Raw genomic sequence first — 21979 nt, 5'->3', positions numbered from 1 at the left:
ATTGTGCCAAGTTGTCATGTAGGAAAAACGTAGAATGTTATGATAATATAGAAAATACAACACTTTCCCACATTTTCCTGGATCTCCTTTAGAGAGTGACATTGAAGCTGAACTTTAAGGGAAGACTAGGAGACCTTGAGTAGGTGGCCAGGGGCAAGGAAGTCTGGACATATGCATCCATCCGTGGAATAAAAAGTCACAATTTATACCCACAAAATCTATGCAGATGTTAAAAGGACTAGGTGCTGGAGATAGGGACCCATTCTCTGACCGTGCATTCCCACTGAACCCAATTTCTTCTCTTCTTCCTTTTGTTTCCACATCAGAATATGCCACCAACAACCCTGACCTGTTGTTAGTCATATTCCAAGTGACAGGCGTCAGCCTCCTGCCACCACTGGGAATTGCCATAGCCGTCATCATAACCTTCTACTGCTACCGTGTTCACCGGCAGCAAAAGCTGAGCCCGACCTGGGAGACCAGCAAGCCGAGGAAGCTCATGGAGTTCAGCGAGCACCTGGCCATCATTCTGGAAGACGACCGCTCTGACATCAGCTCTACCTGCGCCAACAACATCAACCACAACACAGAGCTACTTCCCATTGAGCTGGACACCCTGGTGGGGAAAGGTCGCTTCGCCGAGGTCTACAAGGCCAAGCTGAAGCAGAACACTTCAGAGCAGTTCGAGACTGTGGCAGTCAAGATCTTCCCTTATGAGGAGTATGCCTCCTGGAAGACGGAGAAGGACATCTTCTCAGACATCAACCTGAAGCATGAGAACATCCTGCAGTTCCTGACTGCCGAGGAGAGGAAGACCGAGCTGGGGAAGCAGTATTGGCTGATCACTGCCTTCCACGCCAAGGGCAACCTACAGGAGTACCTCACCCGGCACGTCATCAGCTGGGAGGACCTGCGCAAGCTGGGCAGCTCCCTCGCCCGGGGCATTGCTCACCTGCACAGCGACCACACCCTGTGCGGGAGGCCCAAAATGCCCATCGTGCACAGGGACCTCAAGAGCTCCAATATCCTCGTGAAGAATGACCTGACCTGCTGCCTATGTGACTTTGGGCTTTCCCTGCGCCTTGACCCAACTCTGTCTGTGGATGACCTGGCCAACAGTGGGCAGGTAAATTAGACCTGGATCGCCTTACTTGTAGGGGGCCTACGCCACCTCTCCACCCATCTCTCATGTCTTTTGTCTCAAACAGCCTGATGCTAATGGACACCTGCCTAGACATGCCCCTGGGCATGCCCCACTCTGTCCTGCCAGCATGCTTTTCTAATGAACAACGTTTCCCCTCTGGTTTCTGCCAAGCCCATCTAATTCAGGACAGATATTCTTCTCCTTAAGTCAGCCTTCATTTCTCTCGCATTTGCAAATGACTTTTCATTGCTTTGAACAACCCCATTCGTGCTTGGTTCTGTCTTTTTCCTCTCTTCTGCTTCTATTCAGCCCTTCCTACTCTGAACTATTGGTGGCTACCTTGCTTTCTTTTTACCTTTCTAGAAAGCAGTCTCCTTCGAGCCCAAATCCACTTGCATTTTTGTTCCCATCTAGCACAATGCCTTGAACAGCGAAAGTGACCAATCAATATTTGAGTTGAGTTGACAGACTGAGTGAACACACAATTCTGTAGTTCCTTTGAAGCATCTCACAGATGAAAATAGAAATCTTTTTGGGTAAGGAGATATTGGAAGGTCACTAGAAAGTACCAAGCCACCCTTTATGAATAAGAGCGCCCCATCTTTTCACACACTGGAAGCTTGATGTAGATTACAGTAGAGTCTGGAAAGCACCATTGTTTCCTCTAAGTAGGTAGGGGGGTATGTGCTTTTGAACCATTTGGTTACTGCTCAGTCTGGCCTCTTGGGTCCATGGCTGCACAACCAATGTTCAAATAAATATATCGAGTGAAACATGGATGGAGTAATATGACAGGGTAATGAGTCATGCAGTGACCTATTAAGAAGAAAACTTTCTTCTGTTACATACCATTACGAAACATTCCTTGGGACAATGATATCAATTTACCTGACCTTCCTTAGCTTCTTGAGAAGGTAGGACTTCACTGTTATTTAGTGAAGCCACACATGCTAAAAAACCAAGCATTTAAGTGATCTCTTCCCTAAAAATATCTTTCTTTTTCCCTATGTATGCCAGTGTTTTCACATTATCATAGTCCAAACAAAACTACATGGCATGGCTATCAAAATTATAAAATGGTCTAGATTTAGTCTTTTATTATAGAAATACTTTCATGCAGCTTATTTTACTAGAGATTTTATGAAATTATACTACATTCTTGGCACACTGGAATGTATCATAGAGTAAACAAAGAACATTAAGACAGTCCTTAAGTGACCGAAACTAATGACAATGATTCTTATTTTCCCCATAAATCTTGGTGTTTCAGGAATGAGAAAAACAGTTAATTTGAAAAAGCAAAAATAAAGATCTAAAGTAGCACAGACATTGTCTCCCCAGTTATCTGTGAGGATGTTATTGTATAATACGATGACATATATCATGAAACTAGATAAAGCAGCTCTGGGGTTTGGCACTTCCTCATTTTGGTATGCTTTGTTTATATTTTTGAAAGTGTTTTCAGGGAGAGAAAACCCATTTTTAAAAATAATTTCATAAGCTGTTAACTTTCTTTGCCTGTCTCATAATTTAAAAGAGCACTGCACTTTTCAGAGATCATCTGCATGTGTAGAAGACAAACATCAGTTATATTTTTAAAATAAAGATGCAGCTGGAATTACATTATGGGCCTCAATGTCTTTTATTGCTTTAGGTGGGAACTGCAAGATACATGGCTCCAGAAGTCCTAGAGTCCAGGATGAATTTGGAGAATGTTGAATCCTTTAAGCAGACGGATGTCTACTCCATGGCTCTGGTACTCTGGGAAATGACATCTCGCTGTAACGCAGTGGGAGGTATGTATGGACTGCTATCATGGGACAGGGCTTGATGCGTCTTCAAAATGATGTCATGCCGCTTACTTCAAGCATGATTCCAGGGGTATAATAGTGTTAACCCCACAGGTGGAACTAGTTGAGATCTGTTAGTACACAGCCATTCCAAGAGGATTGAGAATTGTGCTAATAAAGGCTAGATTTTTAAGCTGAAAGCCATGTTTGGAGCATAAAGCTTTCTATTCCCCTTTCTGAAGTATGATTACTTTTCTTTTAATGCGTCTCACCAGATATTTAAATATCTGGCAAGAGAGGAACATAAATACAATTCATAGAATTAGTTCTATTTATCCAATGGAAAATATTATTTATATATATTATAAAAATATTTATATTATAAAAATATCCAATGGAAAACATCTGATTTTTGTTTCATTTTCTATTTTAAGGGTTTGTTTTTTTTTTAAACCTTAAGAATCATAAGGTCTACGTAGTGGATTTGGCTCAAAGTTTATTTTTATGGGATGACTTTACTTTGTTGGGCAAAACAAGTGGAATGATTTGGTATATTTATTTAGATTTGTAAAACTCTAGTAGAGAAGTTTTTAAGGAATGCTATGGTATTCTTCAGGGGTGTAGAAGGGATGCCGCTGTTTTAGAAAGCATTATCCTGATCTCCATGGACATGAGAATGGCTCAGGTCTACATTTTTATCCTTTTTACATTCTTCTCAGTAGTTTCCATGACTGAGCTCTCACCTAAGAAACTTATGCATCTCAGCTTGGTCTTGGCTGGTGGCTAAGTCAAGTCAAGCCAACTCTAGTTTTATTTTTAACTCTTTGTTTTGTAATATTTTTAGACTTACAGAGAAGTTGCAAGAGTAGGATAGGGAGTTCCCATATACTCTTTGCCAGCTTCCCCTACCGTTAACACCTTACCTAAACCACAGCACAGCTACTGAACACAGGTCATTGACATTGGCACAATACCTTAATTAGTCCGTACAAGTTATTCATGTCTCTGAGTTCCCAGCAATGTCCTTTTCTGGAGCAGAATTCAGTTCAGGATCCTATATTCCAGTTAACATCCATGGCTTCTTGGTCAACTTGTGACACTTCCTCATTCTGTATGTCTTTCCTGACCTTGACACCCAGGAAGAAGTTAGACTAGTTCTTTCATAGATGGTCTGTCAACTTTGGGTTTCTCTGATGTTTTCTCATGGTTAGATTGAGATTGTGCTTTGGGGGCATGAAGAATACAGCAGTGATGCTGTGCCCTCCTCGGCAGCTCAGGGAGGGGGCACAAGACGTCAGGGTGCCTGTTCAGTTTGGTCCCTGGGTTGGGGTGGTACCTGCCTGGTTTCTCCCCTGTAAAGATACTATTTTTTTCCATTTGTGGTTAATACATATCTTATAAGAAGCTACCTTAACCTGTTTCAGAAGTACTCAATACCTAATTCATAAAGATACAAGACCTGTTTCTTATCATAAATTTACCTGCTGATTTTAGGATCCATCAGTCATCCTTTTTGGCAACAATTATTATTGTAATGTTTGCCTATCAGGATTTTCTGTTTTCTTAGCCTTCCTACATGTGGTAGTAGGTCTTCTGCTGTAAGGGAGATCCGTCTTTTCCCTCGTCACCCCCAGTATTTATTCTTTCCATTATGCATTTATATCGGTCTGGAGCTATGAATATTTATTTTATTCTATGAGTATCTAATATCATCAAAATTTATTTTGTTGCTCAGATCATCAGAGTTTTGATCACGGGGCCACACTACCCATTGGTAAAACATGGTGGCTCTGGTTGGCACCATGCTGGCTCTGAGTCTTCATCCTGTTTAGAACTTCCTTAGCTGATCCTCCAGAATGGGTCCAGATCACTCTTTTCCACTGGAAAGCTTACTGTCCCGTCACCTATTTGCCTGGGTTCCTGCATAGGGATGGCACTTCCTATCTGGCTGTCTTGCTGAGTTTCTTCCTCAATAGCACTTCCAAAATTAACTTGGTTTTTCCTTGCACAGTGAAATTTGTTTAACCAAGTTTTAGCCACTAAGGATAATTTTCTGCTTAAAAGCTTTGACAGTTGCAAAATGAATCTTCAGACCGGTATGCATTGTGTAAGAGATGATGCTGTTGTCACTGTCAGAATAAGTTTACCTAGGTTTCGGTATCTTTTCTCTCTTTTCAAACCCACTATTCATAAACATGAGCTGGAGATTGTGCCTCTGTCTTCCCCTCTGTCGGCGGCGCAGCCAGCTTATTAAGGCCTTGTGTGAGCTCCCTGCTCTCATTGTTATCAATGACTGAAGCCCTTTCCTGTTGATATTTGCTGAGTGTGGAAGAATTCGGGCTCATGGGGAAGAACTGAGTTCACCAACTTTTACAAGGTCTAAAAACGGATACAGTATAAACAAGTTTTCCCAAGGAAGGAACAGGATCTCATTTGCTCAAAAAACCTTTCATAACCTTTAGGATAAGAACAGACAGCTTTTGGGGAACCAGAAATAGGCCATCCCATTTCTCATTTTGTTTGATCTTAAGCCCACAGTCCTTTTTCTCCCATCTCCTCTCAGGCTGCAGAAACCCAAGTTATATATCTGCACTCACTTCGGTCCCACTGAAAGCCCTTCAGTTGATTGAGTACTTGAACTCACAGATTAAGTCCTTTCGTTAACCTTCTTTGGAAAACTGTTTTTTAGTTTAGGGGTTTTTTTGTTTTGTTTTGGTTTTTGTTTGTTGTTTTTGTTTCATTTTTTGTTTTTTTGTATGTGCGTTTTTGTTTTTGTTTGTTTGAGGAGGGATCTATCTTAAAAATATTAAAGACAGATTCTTAGCCTAGTCTTGGTTTCAGAAACTTTTCTTCTGTATTTTAGGAGTCTCGTGGAAACAACATAAAGCCTGCAGATAGATGCATTGCCTCCCAACAGGGGTAGAAGGACAGGTTTTGCCTTCAGGATTTTTGTAGCCTCCTGATGAGACGGACTTCTTTTTCTTTTTTTTTACTTTTAAAAAATAAAGAAAAACGTACGCATGCAGACACATCTCTTACCTTAAAAGCAAAATGTATAATAATTCCCTCCAGGTAATGTTAAGCTTTAATTCTGAAGGTCTAAGAAAGAGAATAGGATATAAAAAGGTTTTCGTGAAGCTTAAGCCTTTTTTTTTGCATTCTCAGATAAAACGTATGTAATTACCATTTTTCATTGACCGTCTCATTTTCAAAAGGGAAATGGTGAAATATGAAGCTTAACTTAGTCTGATGACTTGTAGATTGAGATTTTTATTTTGCAACGTAGGACAGCTAATATTCTCTCCAGCTTTATTCTACGTAGCAAAACATCGAACTGAATACAGTAGGATACCAAGCATCAAGGGACCGTCTTGCAGGGAATGAGAAACCCCAGCTTTCCTGGCTTTAAGTGACTCCATTCTGTTTTTGTGGTTGAGCCCAGACTCCTCACATGGATCCTAAATCTGACCCCCTGCTCACCTTTCTAGGCTCGTCTCCCCAGGCACCATCGTACCACACAGCAGGTCTTCTATGAATGTCTTTTAGGTCCCAATACTAGGCTTGGTCTTATGGGAACTGAAGTAGACTTTTGAACAGGCAAGTGCAATTCTGTTGTGACCCGTGCTGCAGGAAGGTAAGGCAGGGCACTGAAAGCCCACGACAGCTGAAGGGAGTGCGACAGTAGGGTCAGGCACAGGGGGGTTAGGTCAGCTTTGGAAGGAAGGGGAAGACTCAGGAGTGTCCCCTTGAGTTCCTTCTTGATCAGCCTCTCCTCTGTGCAGAACAGCTCAGGGGGAAACAGAGAAAGATAGAGCACCACACTGGAGAAGTCTCTCTTATCAGATGAGAAAATAAAAACAAAGGGTCATAACACTCTTCTGAAACCAGCTGGTCCAGCGCCATTCGCACCCAGGAGCTCAAGCGATGAGCTGTCATAATTGAAGAGGGCGGTCAAAAGGGGAAGGCCTCCTGGTGGATGCAGGTGTGATCATGATGAGAGCTTCAGAGGAGTAGCCGCCATGACTGTGCACTTGCCTCACGGGTCCACTCCTCCAATCTACCAAGGACCCTGAAGAGAGCACTGTTACTCGCTGCATTTTACAGATGGGAAAATTGAGGTGCCAGGAGTTGGGCAAGCTGTGTGGCCAGGGATCAGAGCCCTGCTGTCTGACTCTAGCTCACTGGCCTGGCCTTCCTAGGACACCGCCGGTCTGACCAGCGAAGGACATCTCAAGTAAGGGACAGCTGCTGTCACTATTGTTATCATTACGGATTGGGCAGCCAGTGCGACCTTGTGCATCCTGGCCTTTAATTCAGTGCCTCTCCGGAAGTAGCTGGCAAAAACGTTTGGTGACAGCCTCCCTCATGAAAGTCTCCAGAGACTGACAAGGCCGTCTCCTCTGGGTGCATCTCTTTTAGCAGAATCCCAAAGCTTTTCCTTTCTAAGCATGTTATGGGCTCAGCACCTGATAGTCTGAGATAACTTTCTTACCCTTTTTTCTCTGAAGATCTATTTATTTATTCATTCCTTCCCTCAACAAATATTTATTGAGTACCAGTTAAATGGCAGGCACATTCAAAATGCTGAAGGCATAGCAGTGAAAAAATTAAAACCAAAACAAAACAAAACAAAACAAAAATCAGTCTCTGTCCTCAAGGGACAAGTTGTCTCTGAAGAGCAAATATTCTAGAAAGACAAGTGGTGAACAAACGGATACATGATATAATACCAGCGGTGGGAGGAGGCGAATATGATGATTTTAGGAAGAAAAAATAAAGAGTTAGAGACAGATTACGACAGAGAGCCTAACTTCAGACACTTGGATCGCCTGACAGAATATAAAAGTGAAGAAAACAGGTCTCTCAGAGCCATTGGAAGAAGGAGGTGATTGGTCTGTTCCTGTCTTATAAAGGAGGAAGGTCATGTAGTCGTCACTCAGCAAGGACAGACGCAAAGCCTGGCTCTGTCTTACAAAGAAATCTCTGTCCGGCTCTCGGCTCTCGGTTTGTTTGGTGTTCATGCAAGTGTCTGTGGTGTGGGAGGCGGATGGAGACCGGGACCCTTTCAAGGCCCCCTGTGGCCAGCACAGCAGGCACAATATTCACATCATTCCCAGCCAAAACCCCAGCCTAAATAGGCCCACAAGCAAACTGACTTCCAAATCCCTGGCCATTTGGCTTCTGAATAGAAACTGACACACAGCAGCCCGCAGAGCAAGCGTCTAACCAGAGGAGAAACGCAGGCCCTGAGTGGACTGTCAGCTTGCCACCGCCTTGCAGAACAGACAGGAAGAACGCAGGAATCAAAAAGAAAGGAAAGAGACCCAAAGCAAGGACAGCAACAAAGAGGGGTCGGGGAGAAGGGCTGAAGAGAGACAGGAGAGAAGGGCTTTGCTGTCCTGGATTTCAGGGGAGTCAAATCTGGAAGCAGATCTAAAACTCAGGGGCACTGCTTCTCAGAGAAGTGTCAACGGCTTTGCTGCTCTGTGGGGTTGGCACCACATCAGAACAACAGCTGTGTTCCAGATGCTGACTTCCAGAGGGACGGCGCTGCGTCCCAGGGCCTTGCCCTCTGCGTGCGCAGAACTGGGGAGGGGTGGTGGGTGGAGAGAGGCAAGCATGGCTTCTCTTCAGAACCTTCCAGACAACTTAAAAAACGCTGCAAGGGTCTGGGAGTGCAGGCTGGCTTCCACCAGTGAGAAGACTTTGGGGAAAGGTGGCAGAAGGGGAGCTGGAAAGAAGATCAAGTTGTTCCCAATAAAGGCATTTCTTAGAAAAGAGGTTATTTGAGGCAGTCAGGGTGGTGGTGGGGGGGCGGCGAGGATTGTGCGGTGGTGGGCCTTGGTGGGCCTGGCCTGGAAAGCAGCCTGAGGGCGGGACAGAGACTTGGTTTGATTGAAGAATTCTGTTGTGTGAGCATCTGCCTTGGGTTGGATGCCTCGGGCCCTGGAACAAAGAATTGAGCCTAAGTAGTTTATTCGGGAAGTGATCTCAGGAAATGCTAGTAAAGGAACGGGAAGTGAGTCAGGAAAGGGAAGGAGGCCAAGAAATGGCCTGTTATCAAGCAGGACACCACTGCAGGCTGCTGGAGCTCAGTGCTGCCGGGGACCCCGGGTGCAGTCAGACACACACCTTGAACTCGGCATCACATCACCTCACCTGGCTCACGAGGAAGCTGGGGGCTCACCTTCCAAGCCCCCTCCATCTTGGGTGGAGGGCAGCTCCTAGGGTAGTTTCGGAGGGTGAACACAAGCTGCCCAGCCTGTCCCACAGGGAGTCGGACCAGCAGGCATGAAAAGTTGTGTGGCCAGCGGTCTTCTGGGAGTAGACTGAGTAATGTTGGGGAGCCCACTCACCCCTTAATTGGCTTGCTCTCCAGTTCTTCATAGAAGGGAGGCCTGAACCTGGGCTTTGTTTGATCACATGCACAAAGAGGACTCTAGATAACCATGCACGAACTCCTTTGCCAACCCTGTCCTGATCTGGTGCTCGCAGCCCAAGTTGTGAGAGGCTCATTTTTCCCCACCCACACCATCCCACTTGTTTCTCTAAACCCAAAATGGACGACTGTTTGGGTTTAATGTCGGTAAATAATAGTACTTAAGGAGAGGGCTGCTCTTAGTAATCAGTGCTTTTTTTGCATAACTCTTAGAAATTACAAACCATCACCACCCGCTAGGTTCCATAAGCTTCCCCTTCTCAGAGTCACGCGGTGTGCAGGGCTGGCCAAGGCAGGGAGGGACACATTTGTCACATCTGTGACAGGCATGTTCCCACCTGGGGCTTCCCCAGCTGGGCTTGCTCTGGCTGGGGGAGAAAGAGCTCACTGCAATGCTTGAGGAGAGAGGAGAAAGCATGCAAGGCTTCCTAAAAAGGCAAAACCATTTTCAGAGTTACCAGTAATCTAGCATGCAATTCTGAGTGTTCTTCCCGGAATCCAGTGCACTGGCCTCTCTTTTCTCAACTGTAAAATGAAGTGTTGGATCACATCTTCTGAGACTCTTCTTCGACATTCTCTGTCTGACTCATTTGAAATGCTTCAAGTGTGCTTAATAACTTGTATTCACTTCCTCTGTCAAGATGCAACTCCTATTTCTTCCTTGCAAAAACATTTACAGCAGTGCCACTCCAAGCCTGTTCCATGGAAGGTGCTGGTTCTGGGATGGGTCGTTCCGGCTTTGTGATACGATGAGGACAGAGAGGGTGTTTTGTGACTTTAAGAGCAATTTGGTGTTGCCCATAACACCCGAGCAGCTTTCATTTGCCTTGTGATTTGTTTCCGCAGTGTTTTACTCAAGCTTCAGTCTTCAGTGAACTGGGGAGCAAAACACTTCATCTTTTATAAAAATGCAGATTGAGAAGTGCTCATCGTAAACAGTAAGGTGAAAATTTAATCCCAGCATTCAACCTAAGCCAGTTTTGTGCAACTAGGGATGAGGAGTGGGAGAAAGATTTGCTTTTACCGTATCTGTCTATTTAGTAATTTTGGAGTTTTAATCACATGCACTTTTTTCCTTTTGTTTTTTTAAAAAATATTTTATTTATTTATTTGAAAGAGAGGGAGATAGAGATAGTGAGAGAGAGAGCAGAGAACATGCCAGGAGGAGAGGGAGAAGCAGCATCCCGCTGAGCAGGGAGTCCAATGCCAGGCTTGATCCCAGGACCCCAGGATCACGACCTGAGCTGAAGGCAGATGCTTAACCGACTGAGCAACCCAGGTGCCCCTCACTTGCATTTTCTAAAATAAAAATACTTCAAGCACCAACATGAAAAATAAATAGATAAGGACCATGGATAAGTAGGGATAAAAGATATGGAATCGGGACCCAGCAGTTTTGCCAGAGTGGTTCAAGCGTCTCAGCCTCTAAATGCTTGAAACCATGGGAGAAAGTGAGAGCTAAAACTAGCCCCTGGTTTGGCGGGTAACTCGCTCTGCTCGATACCTCAGGACCATCCGGGTATCTGTGCTTGATATCCCGTCCCAGGGAAGACCATCGGTGCCCACCTGGCTGGCAGAGACCTCCTGCCCTCAAACCCCTGCCCCAGAATTAAGGCCTCCACCTGGGTGTGTGTGGCCACCTCCTTCCGCTGGAGGCAGATGTGCTCTGTATCCTGAGGGCCTCTGGGTAGACCTGAGGAACAGTTAGCACAAGGCCCTCCAGGAAGAAGAGCCCTCCAGCATAATGTCTGTCAGCAGTTACCCTCTGCATTGGGGTGGAGGTCTGAGAATGTCATTGCCTTCACAGCCAGAAAGGGGAAAAAAAAAAAAAAGACATTACTGGCTGACGGTGGTTTTCATGCTGCCACAATCAGATATTAAAGCTGGTGACGGAGAGGCACTGCCAAGCGTAGGTCATCATTCTAGAGCATGACTAAAAAAATAGTTGGGAACAGTATGCTTAAACTGTGGGCAAAGAGCAAAGAAAGAGGAATTGTAAAAATCCACAGTAAGACCAAAAAAACACAAAAATTAGCTGTCTTGGAAAATATGTATTATATAAGTATGACATCCGCCGGGAGTTGAAGAAAGGTCAGCTTAAAACACGCATAGTTTTATTTTATTTATTTATTTATTTATTTATTTATTTATTTTTAAGAAAGAGAAAGAGCACAGGAGAGGGAGTGGAAGAGGGAGAGGGAGAGAGAGAATCATAATCAGGTGCCATGCCCAGCATAGTGCTCAACGTGGGGCTCTATCTCAGGACCCTGAGATCATGACCTGGACTGAAATCAAGAGTTGGACGCTTGACCTACTGAACTACCCAGGCACCCCTCTTTTTCTCTTTTTACTTTTTTTAAACATGCATGCGCTTGAAGTCTCTATCTTGGTTCCTCACCTGAAAGACTACTTCACTATTCAGGAATTGGGGTGTGCCTGTTTGGGCCACATGATGTTCACCCAGACTTGTCTAATTTGAACTTAGAAAGAGACTCATGGATTCACATTCTCCCAGCTTGGCTCAGGGCCAGCTGCTTCCAGGCTGTGCTTGACCTCCCTTCCCTATGAACTCTCCCACAAGTCACATAATGGAAACAGGCCTCATACCCCTTAGGGATACTAGAGAATCTCACAACTTTCCAAGGTTTTAGGAAAATAGGAAGTAATCCAGTTAAAATTCTCTTTGCTCTGGTGAAGGACTGTCGTCTTTGTCTTCTTTTCCAAAGGAGTGTTCATGACTTTTCCTTTACCCAGAAAACAAGCCCATCCCTGTTGCCCTATGCATCTCTTGAGCGCTCTCTCCCATTCCCCATGGAAACCTGCTTTGGTCTCCGCAGAACTTACAAACTTAGATACTGTGGTTTATGTGACTTTGAAGATTAAGACTAGAAATGAAATAAATTGGCCCTGGGTTATAACCTCAACTAGATGGTTTCCTTTGTTGTGAAGGAATCTCAGCGATGAGATTGACACCTGGGATTGATTCTGATCCGGCCATTTTCCTTCCCTGACCATGGTCATCCCCTGCCCCTTTCTGAGCACTGTGCTGTGAGGATGGTTGATGGGCTAGTACATTCAGTTTCTCAAGAAGAAGTCCTAGCAAGTCTTCCTCAGGGTGGCTTTGCAACTAGGGACAGAGGGGGCAGTTTTGCTGAGAGATTGACCAAAAGAGAAAGCACTTCCTTGGCAGTTGTCTTAGGCCAGCTTTACTAGAACTAGTCTGACACAAAGATTTTTTTTTTTTTAATTTTTATTTATTTATTTTGACAGAGAGAGATGACAAGTAGGCAGAGAGAGAGGGGGAAGCAGGCTCCCCGCTGAGCAGAGAGCCAGATGTGGGGCTCGATCCCAGGACCTTGAGACCATGACCTGAGCTGAAAACAGAGGCTTTAACCCACTGAGCCACCCAGACGCCCCTGACACAAAGATTTTTGTACAATGGTTCATTGAGGATAGGTCTCAGAGGAAGGGAGTAAGAGAAGCAGGAATGGGAGAAGCTCAGCAAACCTGTAGTTTCAAGATTTCTAGCCTCGGCCTGATCTCATGGGGGAACTCTAGAGGATGAATTGCCCCACAGTTATCTCCCTGCAGAGGCAAAGGGTTAGACTATGAAAACCCCCACATAAATTTATTGTTGGCTGCAGGGTACCTGTAGGGATGAGACTTTCTGGAAATCTCCAGGCCCAGCAGCAGTCCTCTAAAGAGGACAAAGGTGTGAGCCCTCAGAACTCAACACCTGTGGCAGCTGGGTTCTGGCGCTACTGGCCGGGTAAAGGGATCTAGGCAGAGAGCCAGTGACACCAGCTATGGCAGCCAAAATAGCTGGAAATGGACACTCTGTGGACTGATAGATTATCTAAAGAGCACTTTATATCCTATACAAATCCTATCCCATTATACTGTATTAGAATATACATACCTCAAGTCAGTGTACTAAGAGGTCATCATATTGTTCGATTAGACTGGATTACAAGATAAGTCTGGAGAGGAATATGGAGGTCATCCAATTCAGCCCCTTCCGTTTATAGAAGAGACGGGTTAGGTCGGAGTCAGCTGTACTGAGAACCAGCTCTGATTGCCAGTCCTCTGCTTTTGTTTGGATTCAACCCAACTCCTATCTAGTGAATGCCTGCAATGTATATGGCACAGTTTTAAGCACTGAGTGGAGAATTGAAAGACCCTAGACTCAGCCTCTGCCTTGGACCTTACAAATTTAAAGTCTATAGAAGATAAGGAAATGGAAGAAAGAAAGAAGAATATTATGCTGATCAAAGTTCCACTCTCACCCCTAGAACAGTGAGGAGGAAGCGTTATGGCACTCGAGGACAAAAGTAGACACACAGAAGGAAGGATGGTTTGTGCTTGTCTCAATGTGATGGGAGGCCTTCATCTCAAATCTCCTGAGAAAAGACGATATCCTGGTCGCTCTTATACTTGGGCGTGGGAATGGGGGTATCACAGAAGATGAATATGCAAAGGGGGGTTCTGGGAAAGGGGAGAAAACAAATAAACCAATAAGAGTAGGCCATCCCTTTTCAAAAGGTGCCTTGAAAGCTTTTTCACTTCTTAGCCTAGAAGGGCAAATTACTGAAAGTTTTACTCATTATACAAGATTATTTTGTTAAGGGAAGGTCCTACTTTCTGAGAAGTATATTGGATCCAGCCCACCCCCCCATTTCCATCACAGACACGTTTTAATACAGGCGTGTTTTCTATCTTTTAGGTTATCCTGTGTCGCCGTGACGCATGTATTGATCCCCCCACTTATGTTAGTGTGTTGTTTTAATATTCAACTAGAATTGAGGCATTGCCACTTCGGACCAGATCTAAAATTCATTCATCCATCCATCTATCCATCCATCCATTCATTCATTCCTCAATAAAGCATGTGTTGAGAGCCTCTTGTATAGGAGGCTCTGTCAAGGATGCTAGGGATTCAAGAATGACTAAAGGGAGTCGGAACCTGCCCTCAGATATTCACAATCTTGTTAGATGAGACAAATAAACATGCGATCGTGTCACAATATGGTATAGAGTAAACAAGAGCTCTGCCCGGGACCTTTGGCCAAGAATGGCTTGGGGATATTCAAGGAAGTTTCTGTAAAGAGATTGACTTTAGCAGAAACCTGAAGCCCTAGGCAAGGGGTATATCATCCTCTCTTCTCTTCTCTTCTTTGTCCCATGGATCACTAAAGGAAAATTCCTTTTTAAATTTTGTTTGTTGATGTGTTGTTAATTGCTCTCCTCCATCATCCCAGTAAACAGCATTGCTCAACATTTGTGTCATCATTGTTGTAGTAAGGAGCCTTTACAGACCTTGTTTACTTTGTTTGTTTGTTTGTTTGTTTTTCTTTTACTTTCTTTTCTCCCCCCCCCCCCCCCGACTGAGCCAGCCCGGTGCCCTGACATTATTTTTTTCTCTAATCAATACTACATAGCAATTTTTTTTTCTTCCATCGTGGAAAAATACACTAATACACTAATACAAAATACAAAAATACAAAATACAATACGCTAATACAAAATACAAAATACAAAAATACACTAATCTAAAGAGTGAATCTAAAATTCACTCTTTCAACCATTTTTAAGTGTAGAATTCACTCGCATTATGTACATTCACAATGTTGTGTGACCATCACCATTATCTATTTCCAGAGCTTTCTCATCCCCCCTCCAACTGAAACTCTGTATCCATTAAACAACAGCCCTCCATCTCTTCATCCCCCAATCCCTGGCAACCACTATTCCACTTTCTGTCTCCATGAATTCGTCTATTTTAGGTACCTCATAAACGGAATCATGCAGTATTTGTCCTGTTGTGACTGCCTTATCTCACTCAACATAACATTCTTAAGGTTCATCCATGCTGTGTCGTGTCAATTTCATTCCCTTTTCAGCTAGATATCCCCATGAAGTTTACCACTATATATTAAACCTGTTTATATACTGGGGACCCAATGTGTAGGATTGTTTATATACTGGGGACCTTCACTAGGCTACTAATGTGTAGGATTTTTCTACCTCCCAAGAACCAGTTTTGTCCCCCTTGGAGCAATATCACCCCACTGAGAAAGCCTGCATTAAAATGTAACCTCATGGGGGGCCTGAGTTGACTCAGACTCAACTCAGCTGAGCATCTAAGTCTTCATTTCCGCTCGGATCGTGATCTCAGGGTTGTGAGATTGATCCCCAGGCTGGCTTTGAGCTCAACATGGAGTCTTCTTGTCCCACTCCCTCTGTTCCTACCCCCACTTGTGCTGTTTCTCTCACTCTCCCTATGTCTAAAATAATCAATTAATTAATTTAAGAAATAAATGAAATGAATGCTCAGTGACCTTGTTGGTCTTGTTCTTCACTGTCCACATCTGTTAGCACAGTACCTAGCTCATAAGAGGCCCTCGATGATTATCTGTTGAATATCTCTCAAGCTCTTTCCACAACCACTCCTTCCTTCTTATTTTAATCGACCGTTCTTAAAAATTGCTCTCAGAGTTATCAGAGATATGTTTTGATGCTCAGTGCCTCAGGTTACTCAGCCAGAGCTCTCAACCTGCTCAGGTCCCCAGCTGCACACACCTTTCTCAATGGCCCCATGTTCACCTGCTCTCTTTAACAGAAGTGAAAGATTATGAGCCTCCATTTGGTTCCAAGGTGCGGGAGCATCCCTGTGTTGAGAGCATGAAAGACAACGTGCTGAGAGACCGAGGGCGACCAGAAATTCCCAGCTCCTGGCTCAACCACCAGGTAAGGATCGGCTGTTAGGAGGGGAGAATAAGATTTCTCTGAAGTAGCCTCTAAGGGAGGAGAGGATTGTAGGATATTGAGCTTTAATCTGGGTCCCTTTGTGTTGTAGGGTCCTGTTGGGTTTTGTTTATAAGGAAAATTTCAGTCATATGGTGTGGACTTGTTGTTCTGAGTTCCAAGCAGCAGGTAGACACGGCATTCAAAGACTGCTCTCAGATAATCATTTGAGGGGTATCTGTCCCACTTAGCAAGCCCGCTTGTTTCTGGGTTGAAATATTTTATTTGTAGGCTCTGCCCCTCACCCCTAAGACTTTACATAGAGTGTTTATGATTTGTTGCCTTCTGGATTCCAGATATTTTCTCTTGGGAATCTTCAGCTCTAGAAGGAAATACTTAGCAAGTGAGAAGTAAGCAGAGTCTGTGCGCTGGCTGGACTTGTGGCGGGGGGGGCATTGCCTTGTGGTCAGGGCCATATTGGGCTGGGTGCACAGAGTTTGCAAAGACGAGGCCAGTTCAGGAAAGAAGAGAGCCAAGAGAATTAAGAAAGTGCAAGTAACAAACAGGAAATGTGTCTGTGGGGAACATCTTCCTGGCTGCTGCTTTTTTTGCTTTCAAGAGATGGTAGGTTAGGCCATTTCTGGAAGGATAGCGGCTCTGGGCTTCACAGGACGAGGGAGAGAGAACTATCCAGATTCTTTGTTTGGGGGCATTTCGAGGAGGGCAGTGGTCAGAGAAAAAGAAGAAAGTGGCGGGTGGCAGGGCTGAGAGGGCTGAGAAGGCCATGTGAGAGGCCCTGTAACATGCCCAGGAGAGCGTGAAGGAGGAATGAGAGAGAACAGTGCACTCCCGTCTCACCGACAGAGCTGATCTTTCTATGGAGTAAAGAGTTTTACTGCCTCCTTGGGAAGAATTCCCTTATCCAGTGAAGGCTGGGGCGAAGTCTTAGGTTTTCCTCAGGGCCAGGCAAATTGAGATAAGAAACAGAAACAACAAATCACGCGCAATCAGGAAGACAGATGGAGCAGGAAGCTCGGTCTGTGCCAATCCTGGCCTGGAGCCACTTCAGCAGACAGACCCTAATCAAGTCAGCGGAGAGAGCGTGAACCAGGCCACTGCGGCCCAAGGCTTCCCCTGGGGTTTTGGGCAAAGCCTCTCTGACTGAAAAGGCAAGGCTGTTCTGTGTTACCTCTGAAATCAGAAGGCACCGATGTTATTTCTCTCAGATTCTGTTGCCTCCTCTGCCGTACAGTTCTAGTAATGAAGCCATTATTCATGATGATAAAATTCTGGAAAGAATTTGCATAATACATTTTTTCTCTTAATGAGATTTGTTGCCCTATTGATTTCAAGTTAATGCTTAATATTTAATTTAATTTACTGCCAGTAATTACAGTGCCAGAGTAAAATAAATGTTACTTGTGTACCAACAATACCACTCCACTCTTAACAGGCCATCAATCAATACCGTCAATTAGGTGAATTATACAATTAATTCAACATCATGAATTCACTCACAGGTTGGGAAGGGAGGGAGAGGCTCCTAGGTGTGTTGGGAAAGTTATTGGTAGTAGATGTTGGATGGAAAAGTGCTGGGATGTATCCGGTCTGCCAGGCCACTCTGGGGAAAGATTACCAGTGACCAGACCAGCCTCTACCTGCTGGGAGCAGGCTCTAGTTCTTCCCATCAATTTAACCCCTGCCTGCTTTATTGCCAGAAAAGGGCTTGAAATGATAAAAAGTATTTGCAATGCAAAATAAAAATGACAGCCGTGAGAGAAAACCCTTGCCACCATACTGGGCAGCATTTTCTTGATGGGCCTTTGAATGGGACCTTCGTGGGGTTGGACAAAACCCTCTGACATAGCCTAGAATCTAGCCCAGCTGACCTACAAGACAGCTGCTTCTACAGTGCAGCCTGATGTTGCTGGGGGGTGGGGGGGACGGGACGTGGGGCCCAGGGGACCATCCTTGGCAGCTGTTGGAAGCTGTCCACAGAACCTGTGACTTTCCAAGGTGAAACCAGACTAAAGCCTAGACTTGACTCTGATTGCGGTATTCAGTGCTGTTTTAAACAGAAATGTGTCTAGGATTCCAACTATAAGGTACTCTAGAAAGGTAAAACCACAGAGACATTAAGATCCATGGTCTCCAGGGGCTCAGGGAGGGAGGAAGGAAGGGGTGGTGGGGGCACAGATGATTTTTAGGGCAGGGAACTTACTCTCTGGGATACGGTAACGGCGCATGCATGTCATCGCACGTTTGTCAGGACCCCTAACACGTTCCCCACTACAAACTGTGGACTGTGGTTGGTAGGGATGTGTCTGTGTTGGTTCATTGATTGGAACAAATACACCACACGGATGCGAGATGTCCGTGGTGGGGGAGGAGGTATGTGCACACCCTCTGTGCTTTCCGCTCGCTTTTGCTGTGAACTTAAAACTACCTGAAACAAAAAAGCCCAAAGTGCCCTAAAAAAGAGATAAGGGTGACAGGATATTGAGGGCCATTCTTCAGGGGAGTTTTCCAGCATTGGGATGCTTCTGTACCCCAGAAGCCTCCAGGAGAGGCCTTGTCACGATCAAACATGCTGGTTCTCCATTTCATGACCTGCCGTGATCAGATGGAGCCTGGGAGTAAATGGGTACAGCAGCTCAGGGTGTCTGCGCCTTCTCTCCCAACCACAGGGCATCCAGACGGTGTGTGAGACTCTGACCGAGTGCTGGGACCATGACCCCGAGGCCCGGCTCACTGCCCAGTGCGTGGCGGAGCGCTTCAGTGAACTGGAGTACCTGGACAGGCTCTCAGGGAGGAGCTGCTCCGAGGAGAAGATTCCGGAAGATGGCTCACTGAACACTACCAAATAGCTCTTCTTGGGGCAGGCTGGCCTACGTCTGAAGAGGCTGCCCCTGTCACCAAAGAACAAGAGGCAGCTGGAGGCTGTCCCTGAACCTGAACCAATGCTTCCTGGAAGCCCGGGGGGTCACTGCCCTCCCTATAAGCTGGTGGGGCTGAGCAGAACCACCAGCAGCGGGGAGTGGGTGACATGAAGCATTCTATGCCTTTGACTTTGTCATAGGATAAGCTGTGTTAGCACTTCCTCAGGAAATGAGATAGCCAATAACATTTGCACTTTATTAATGCCTGTATATAAATATGGAATAGCTATGTTTTATATATATATCTATATATGTCTATATCTATATATATACAGCCATACTCTGGAAGGAGACAAGGAAAATAAAATCAAATATCCCAGGACTGGTTTGTTTAGAGAGCTCTGGAACCAGGCACAGAAGGAAGGGATCCGTGACAGCATTAGCACTTGACAATCAACGTGGGCGCTGGTGTTTGGCCTGCACGAGGTGGGGGCTCTGCCTTAGGAGAGGAGCTCCAAGTCTCAGAGCCCACCGTGGCCACGCCGCACTGGCTTTTGCAAAATAGTCATTCCCTGCGCAGCGGTTCTTTTCTGGCTATGGAGCCAATTAGCGTCCCACTGTTTGGGGACCAGATCCTGGGGTTCCTGTGTGCCCCTGCATGTTCCTGGACTTTTCACTTGAGCTTCAAGCCCACATCTGGTTTGTGAGCCACTTTCCTCAACCAGCTCAGAAACCTTCTATCCCATCTTTGAAAGTTGAAAATTGCGAGCCCAGTTTTTCACCTTCGCAGGCGTCACAGGCATAAAAATCAGGACAAATTTCCCCACTTAGGAAATTATCACGTATTCTACTAAGGAGAGATCATTCTTTCTTTTCTTTAAGCCCCACCCTCTACCCCCTACCCCCTGCCCCCATACCTATGCTACTATATTGCCGTGCTACTATAAAAATTTGTTCCCTTTCCTTAAAGAGAACAAATCTCCCCCCTTGGGGTTCATTGTGTTCGGTTTTTCACCAGGCTTGGTTCGAGTCTCTAGGTTTCTATGCAAACACCCATGGGTTCCATCTGTCTGGACTCCTGAATGCTCAGGTACATTTTGGCCTTGTCAGGAGGATTTGAGCCGCACAGCATTGCCATGGTCAGAAGTGTTTCCTCAGGCACTCTGAACATGTGTTTTGCTTGGCCAGCATGGCATTTGACAAAATCGAGCCACTTTTTTAAATATTTGGAGATTTTGAAAAAAAAAAAAAATCTGGATCTCGCAAGTGAGGATAGACAGCAGATGGTTTCCACGATTCCCCAGGCCACATCATTCACAAAATGAAGGTGTAGACACACTTATAAAGCTGCTTTACTTCTTGATATAAACATTTGCCTTTTCCACTGCCCACCCCCATCTGGGTATTAAACCCACCCCCAAACCAAGGCTTCTTATAAGAAATGTACTTTCCTTCAGTCCTTCTCTGGCTCTGTGAGCTTGAGTCCCTCCCTCTTCCTGGTCTGCTGTTAGATTTGAAGTTGGTCTTTTTTCAGACTGAAGGGGACCCCCTCTAAGCGGTCCCACGTAAGCCAAATCTATTTTGGTCTATATATTAAGAGCTTTGCCCCTCCCCCCTCATTAGGGAGGGAAGCTCTTATCGAGAAGCTTTTGCCATGGTTATCTTTCTCTCCACCATACCATCCCTTTGCAGGATTTGCCCGAAGGACTTGAATGTGGGACACAGGACTCCCATTTGCAGTTAGGAAGTCTGTGTCCATGTGGGCAAGAACAAAGAATGAGCTTTAATAATCCATAGGAACTTGTTAATCCACAAAGAAGTGTTAATGTTGCAAACAAAAAAAAACAAAAAAACTCTTTTACTAAAATGTTTTCGAAGCTACCTATTTTCAGCCAAATAGGAATACAAGAGAGGACTGGCAATGAGTAAGTAGATGAGTTCCATTTGGATTTTGGAAGATCTCATCTCATTGAGGTTTTAGCAGATATGCGGAGATTTGGGATTAGGTGAACCTTGGAGGCACTGTGCTCAATGGGCGTGAGTTGAGAGAGTTCCGGACAGCTTGCCAGCAATACCCTGGAAGTGCCCGGAAGTTCCATGCACCTTAGGGCTCGCTAATGCTGTCCCAATAGCTGTTGCTCATCGACCTCTAGTGGTGAATTTCTAGAATACTGGTCCATTAATGAGATTTTCCAAAATTCAAAAGAGCTTTATCACTTCTGGGTGGTCATCAGCATAAACTGGAATGTAGTGTCAGATGATACTGTGGCTTGTTTTCTTTCTTTTTTCTGTGTCAAGAAAAAGACCAAGGAATAACATTCTGTAGTTCCTAAAAATACTGATTTTTTTTTTACTACTATAAAGAAAGGGAAAGTTTTATTCTTTTATGGAACACTTCAGCAGTACTCATGTATTAAAATAGGAATGTGAATGCTATATACTCTTCTTATATCAAATGTCTCAAGCACTTATTTTCATTCTATGCATTGTTTGTCTTTTATATAAATAAAATGTTTATTAGATGGAATAAAGCAAAAATACTCAGGTCAGCTTCCTGCCTCCTGAACCCATTCATCGTAATTAAGCCATTTAAACTCACTTGGTTTTTCTACAGTTTACGCTGGAAAAGTCACAGGACAGATTCTCTCCACATTCCCCATATTCATTGTCTCCTTCAGCTGACAGTCTCGAGTCTTTAAAAAAAAAAAAAAATTGCAAAAGATCCATAATATGAGATGTACTAGTTGTCATTGGTGGCCTGGGCTTGGAGTCCGTATGTCTTGCAGCCGCCATCTTTCCTGTCCCAGGAACTGTTTCCATCCACATGACTGGCACAGCCAGCGCTCACTGTGGCTCTTTTTATATCTTCTTCTTCCCTCACATAGCAGGCCATTAACTATATCTTTTTGACTTCCATTGTGTGTCATGGTTCCTCCCTCTTCCTTTCAGTTAATCTGCATCATAGATGAATGCACCTTAGGCT

At 44.7% G+C, this 21979-nt stretch overlaps 1 protein-coding gene across 2 annotated transcripts in view; it reads left to right on the top strand.

Moving 5' to 3' along the window:
* TGFBR2 (transforming growth factor beta receptor 2) overlaps positions 1-21545 on the top strand; it is a 90047-nt gene extending 68502 nt beyond the window's left edge. For both annotated transcript variants that reach the window (XM_059162399.1, XM_059162400.1), the window contains 4 exons: positions 327-1126; positions 2799-2940; positions 15993-16120; positions 18805-21545. In XM_059162399.1, coding sequence (XP_059018382.1) covers positions 327-1126; positions 2799-2940; positions 15993-16120; positions 18805-18984 — 1250 coding nt within the window. In that variant the 3' untranslated portion in view covers positions 18985-21545. The remainder of the gene's footprint in view (positions 1-326; positions 1127-2798; positions 2941-15992; positions 16121-18804) is intronic.
* Positions 21546-21979: the final 434 nt, after the last annotated feature.

Source organism: Mustela lutreola, chromosome 2 (assembly GCF_030435805.1).
Source record: "Mustela lutreola isolate mMusLut2 chromosome 2, mMusLut2.pri, whole genome shotgun sequence".
Lineage (NCBI taxonomy): Eukaryota > Metazoa > Chordata > Mammalia > Carnivora > Mustelidae > Mustela > Mustela lutreola.
This window is presented reverse-complemented; position numbering and strand designations above follow the sequence as displayed.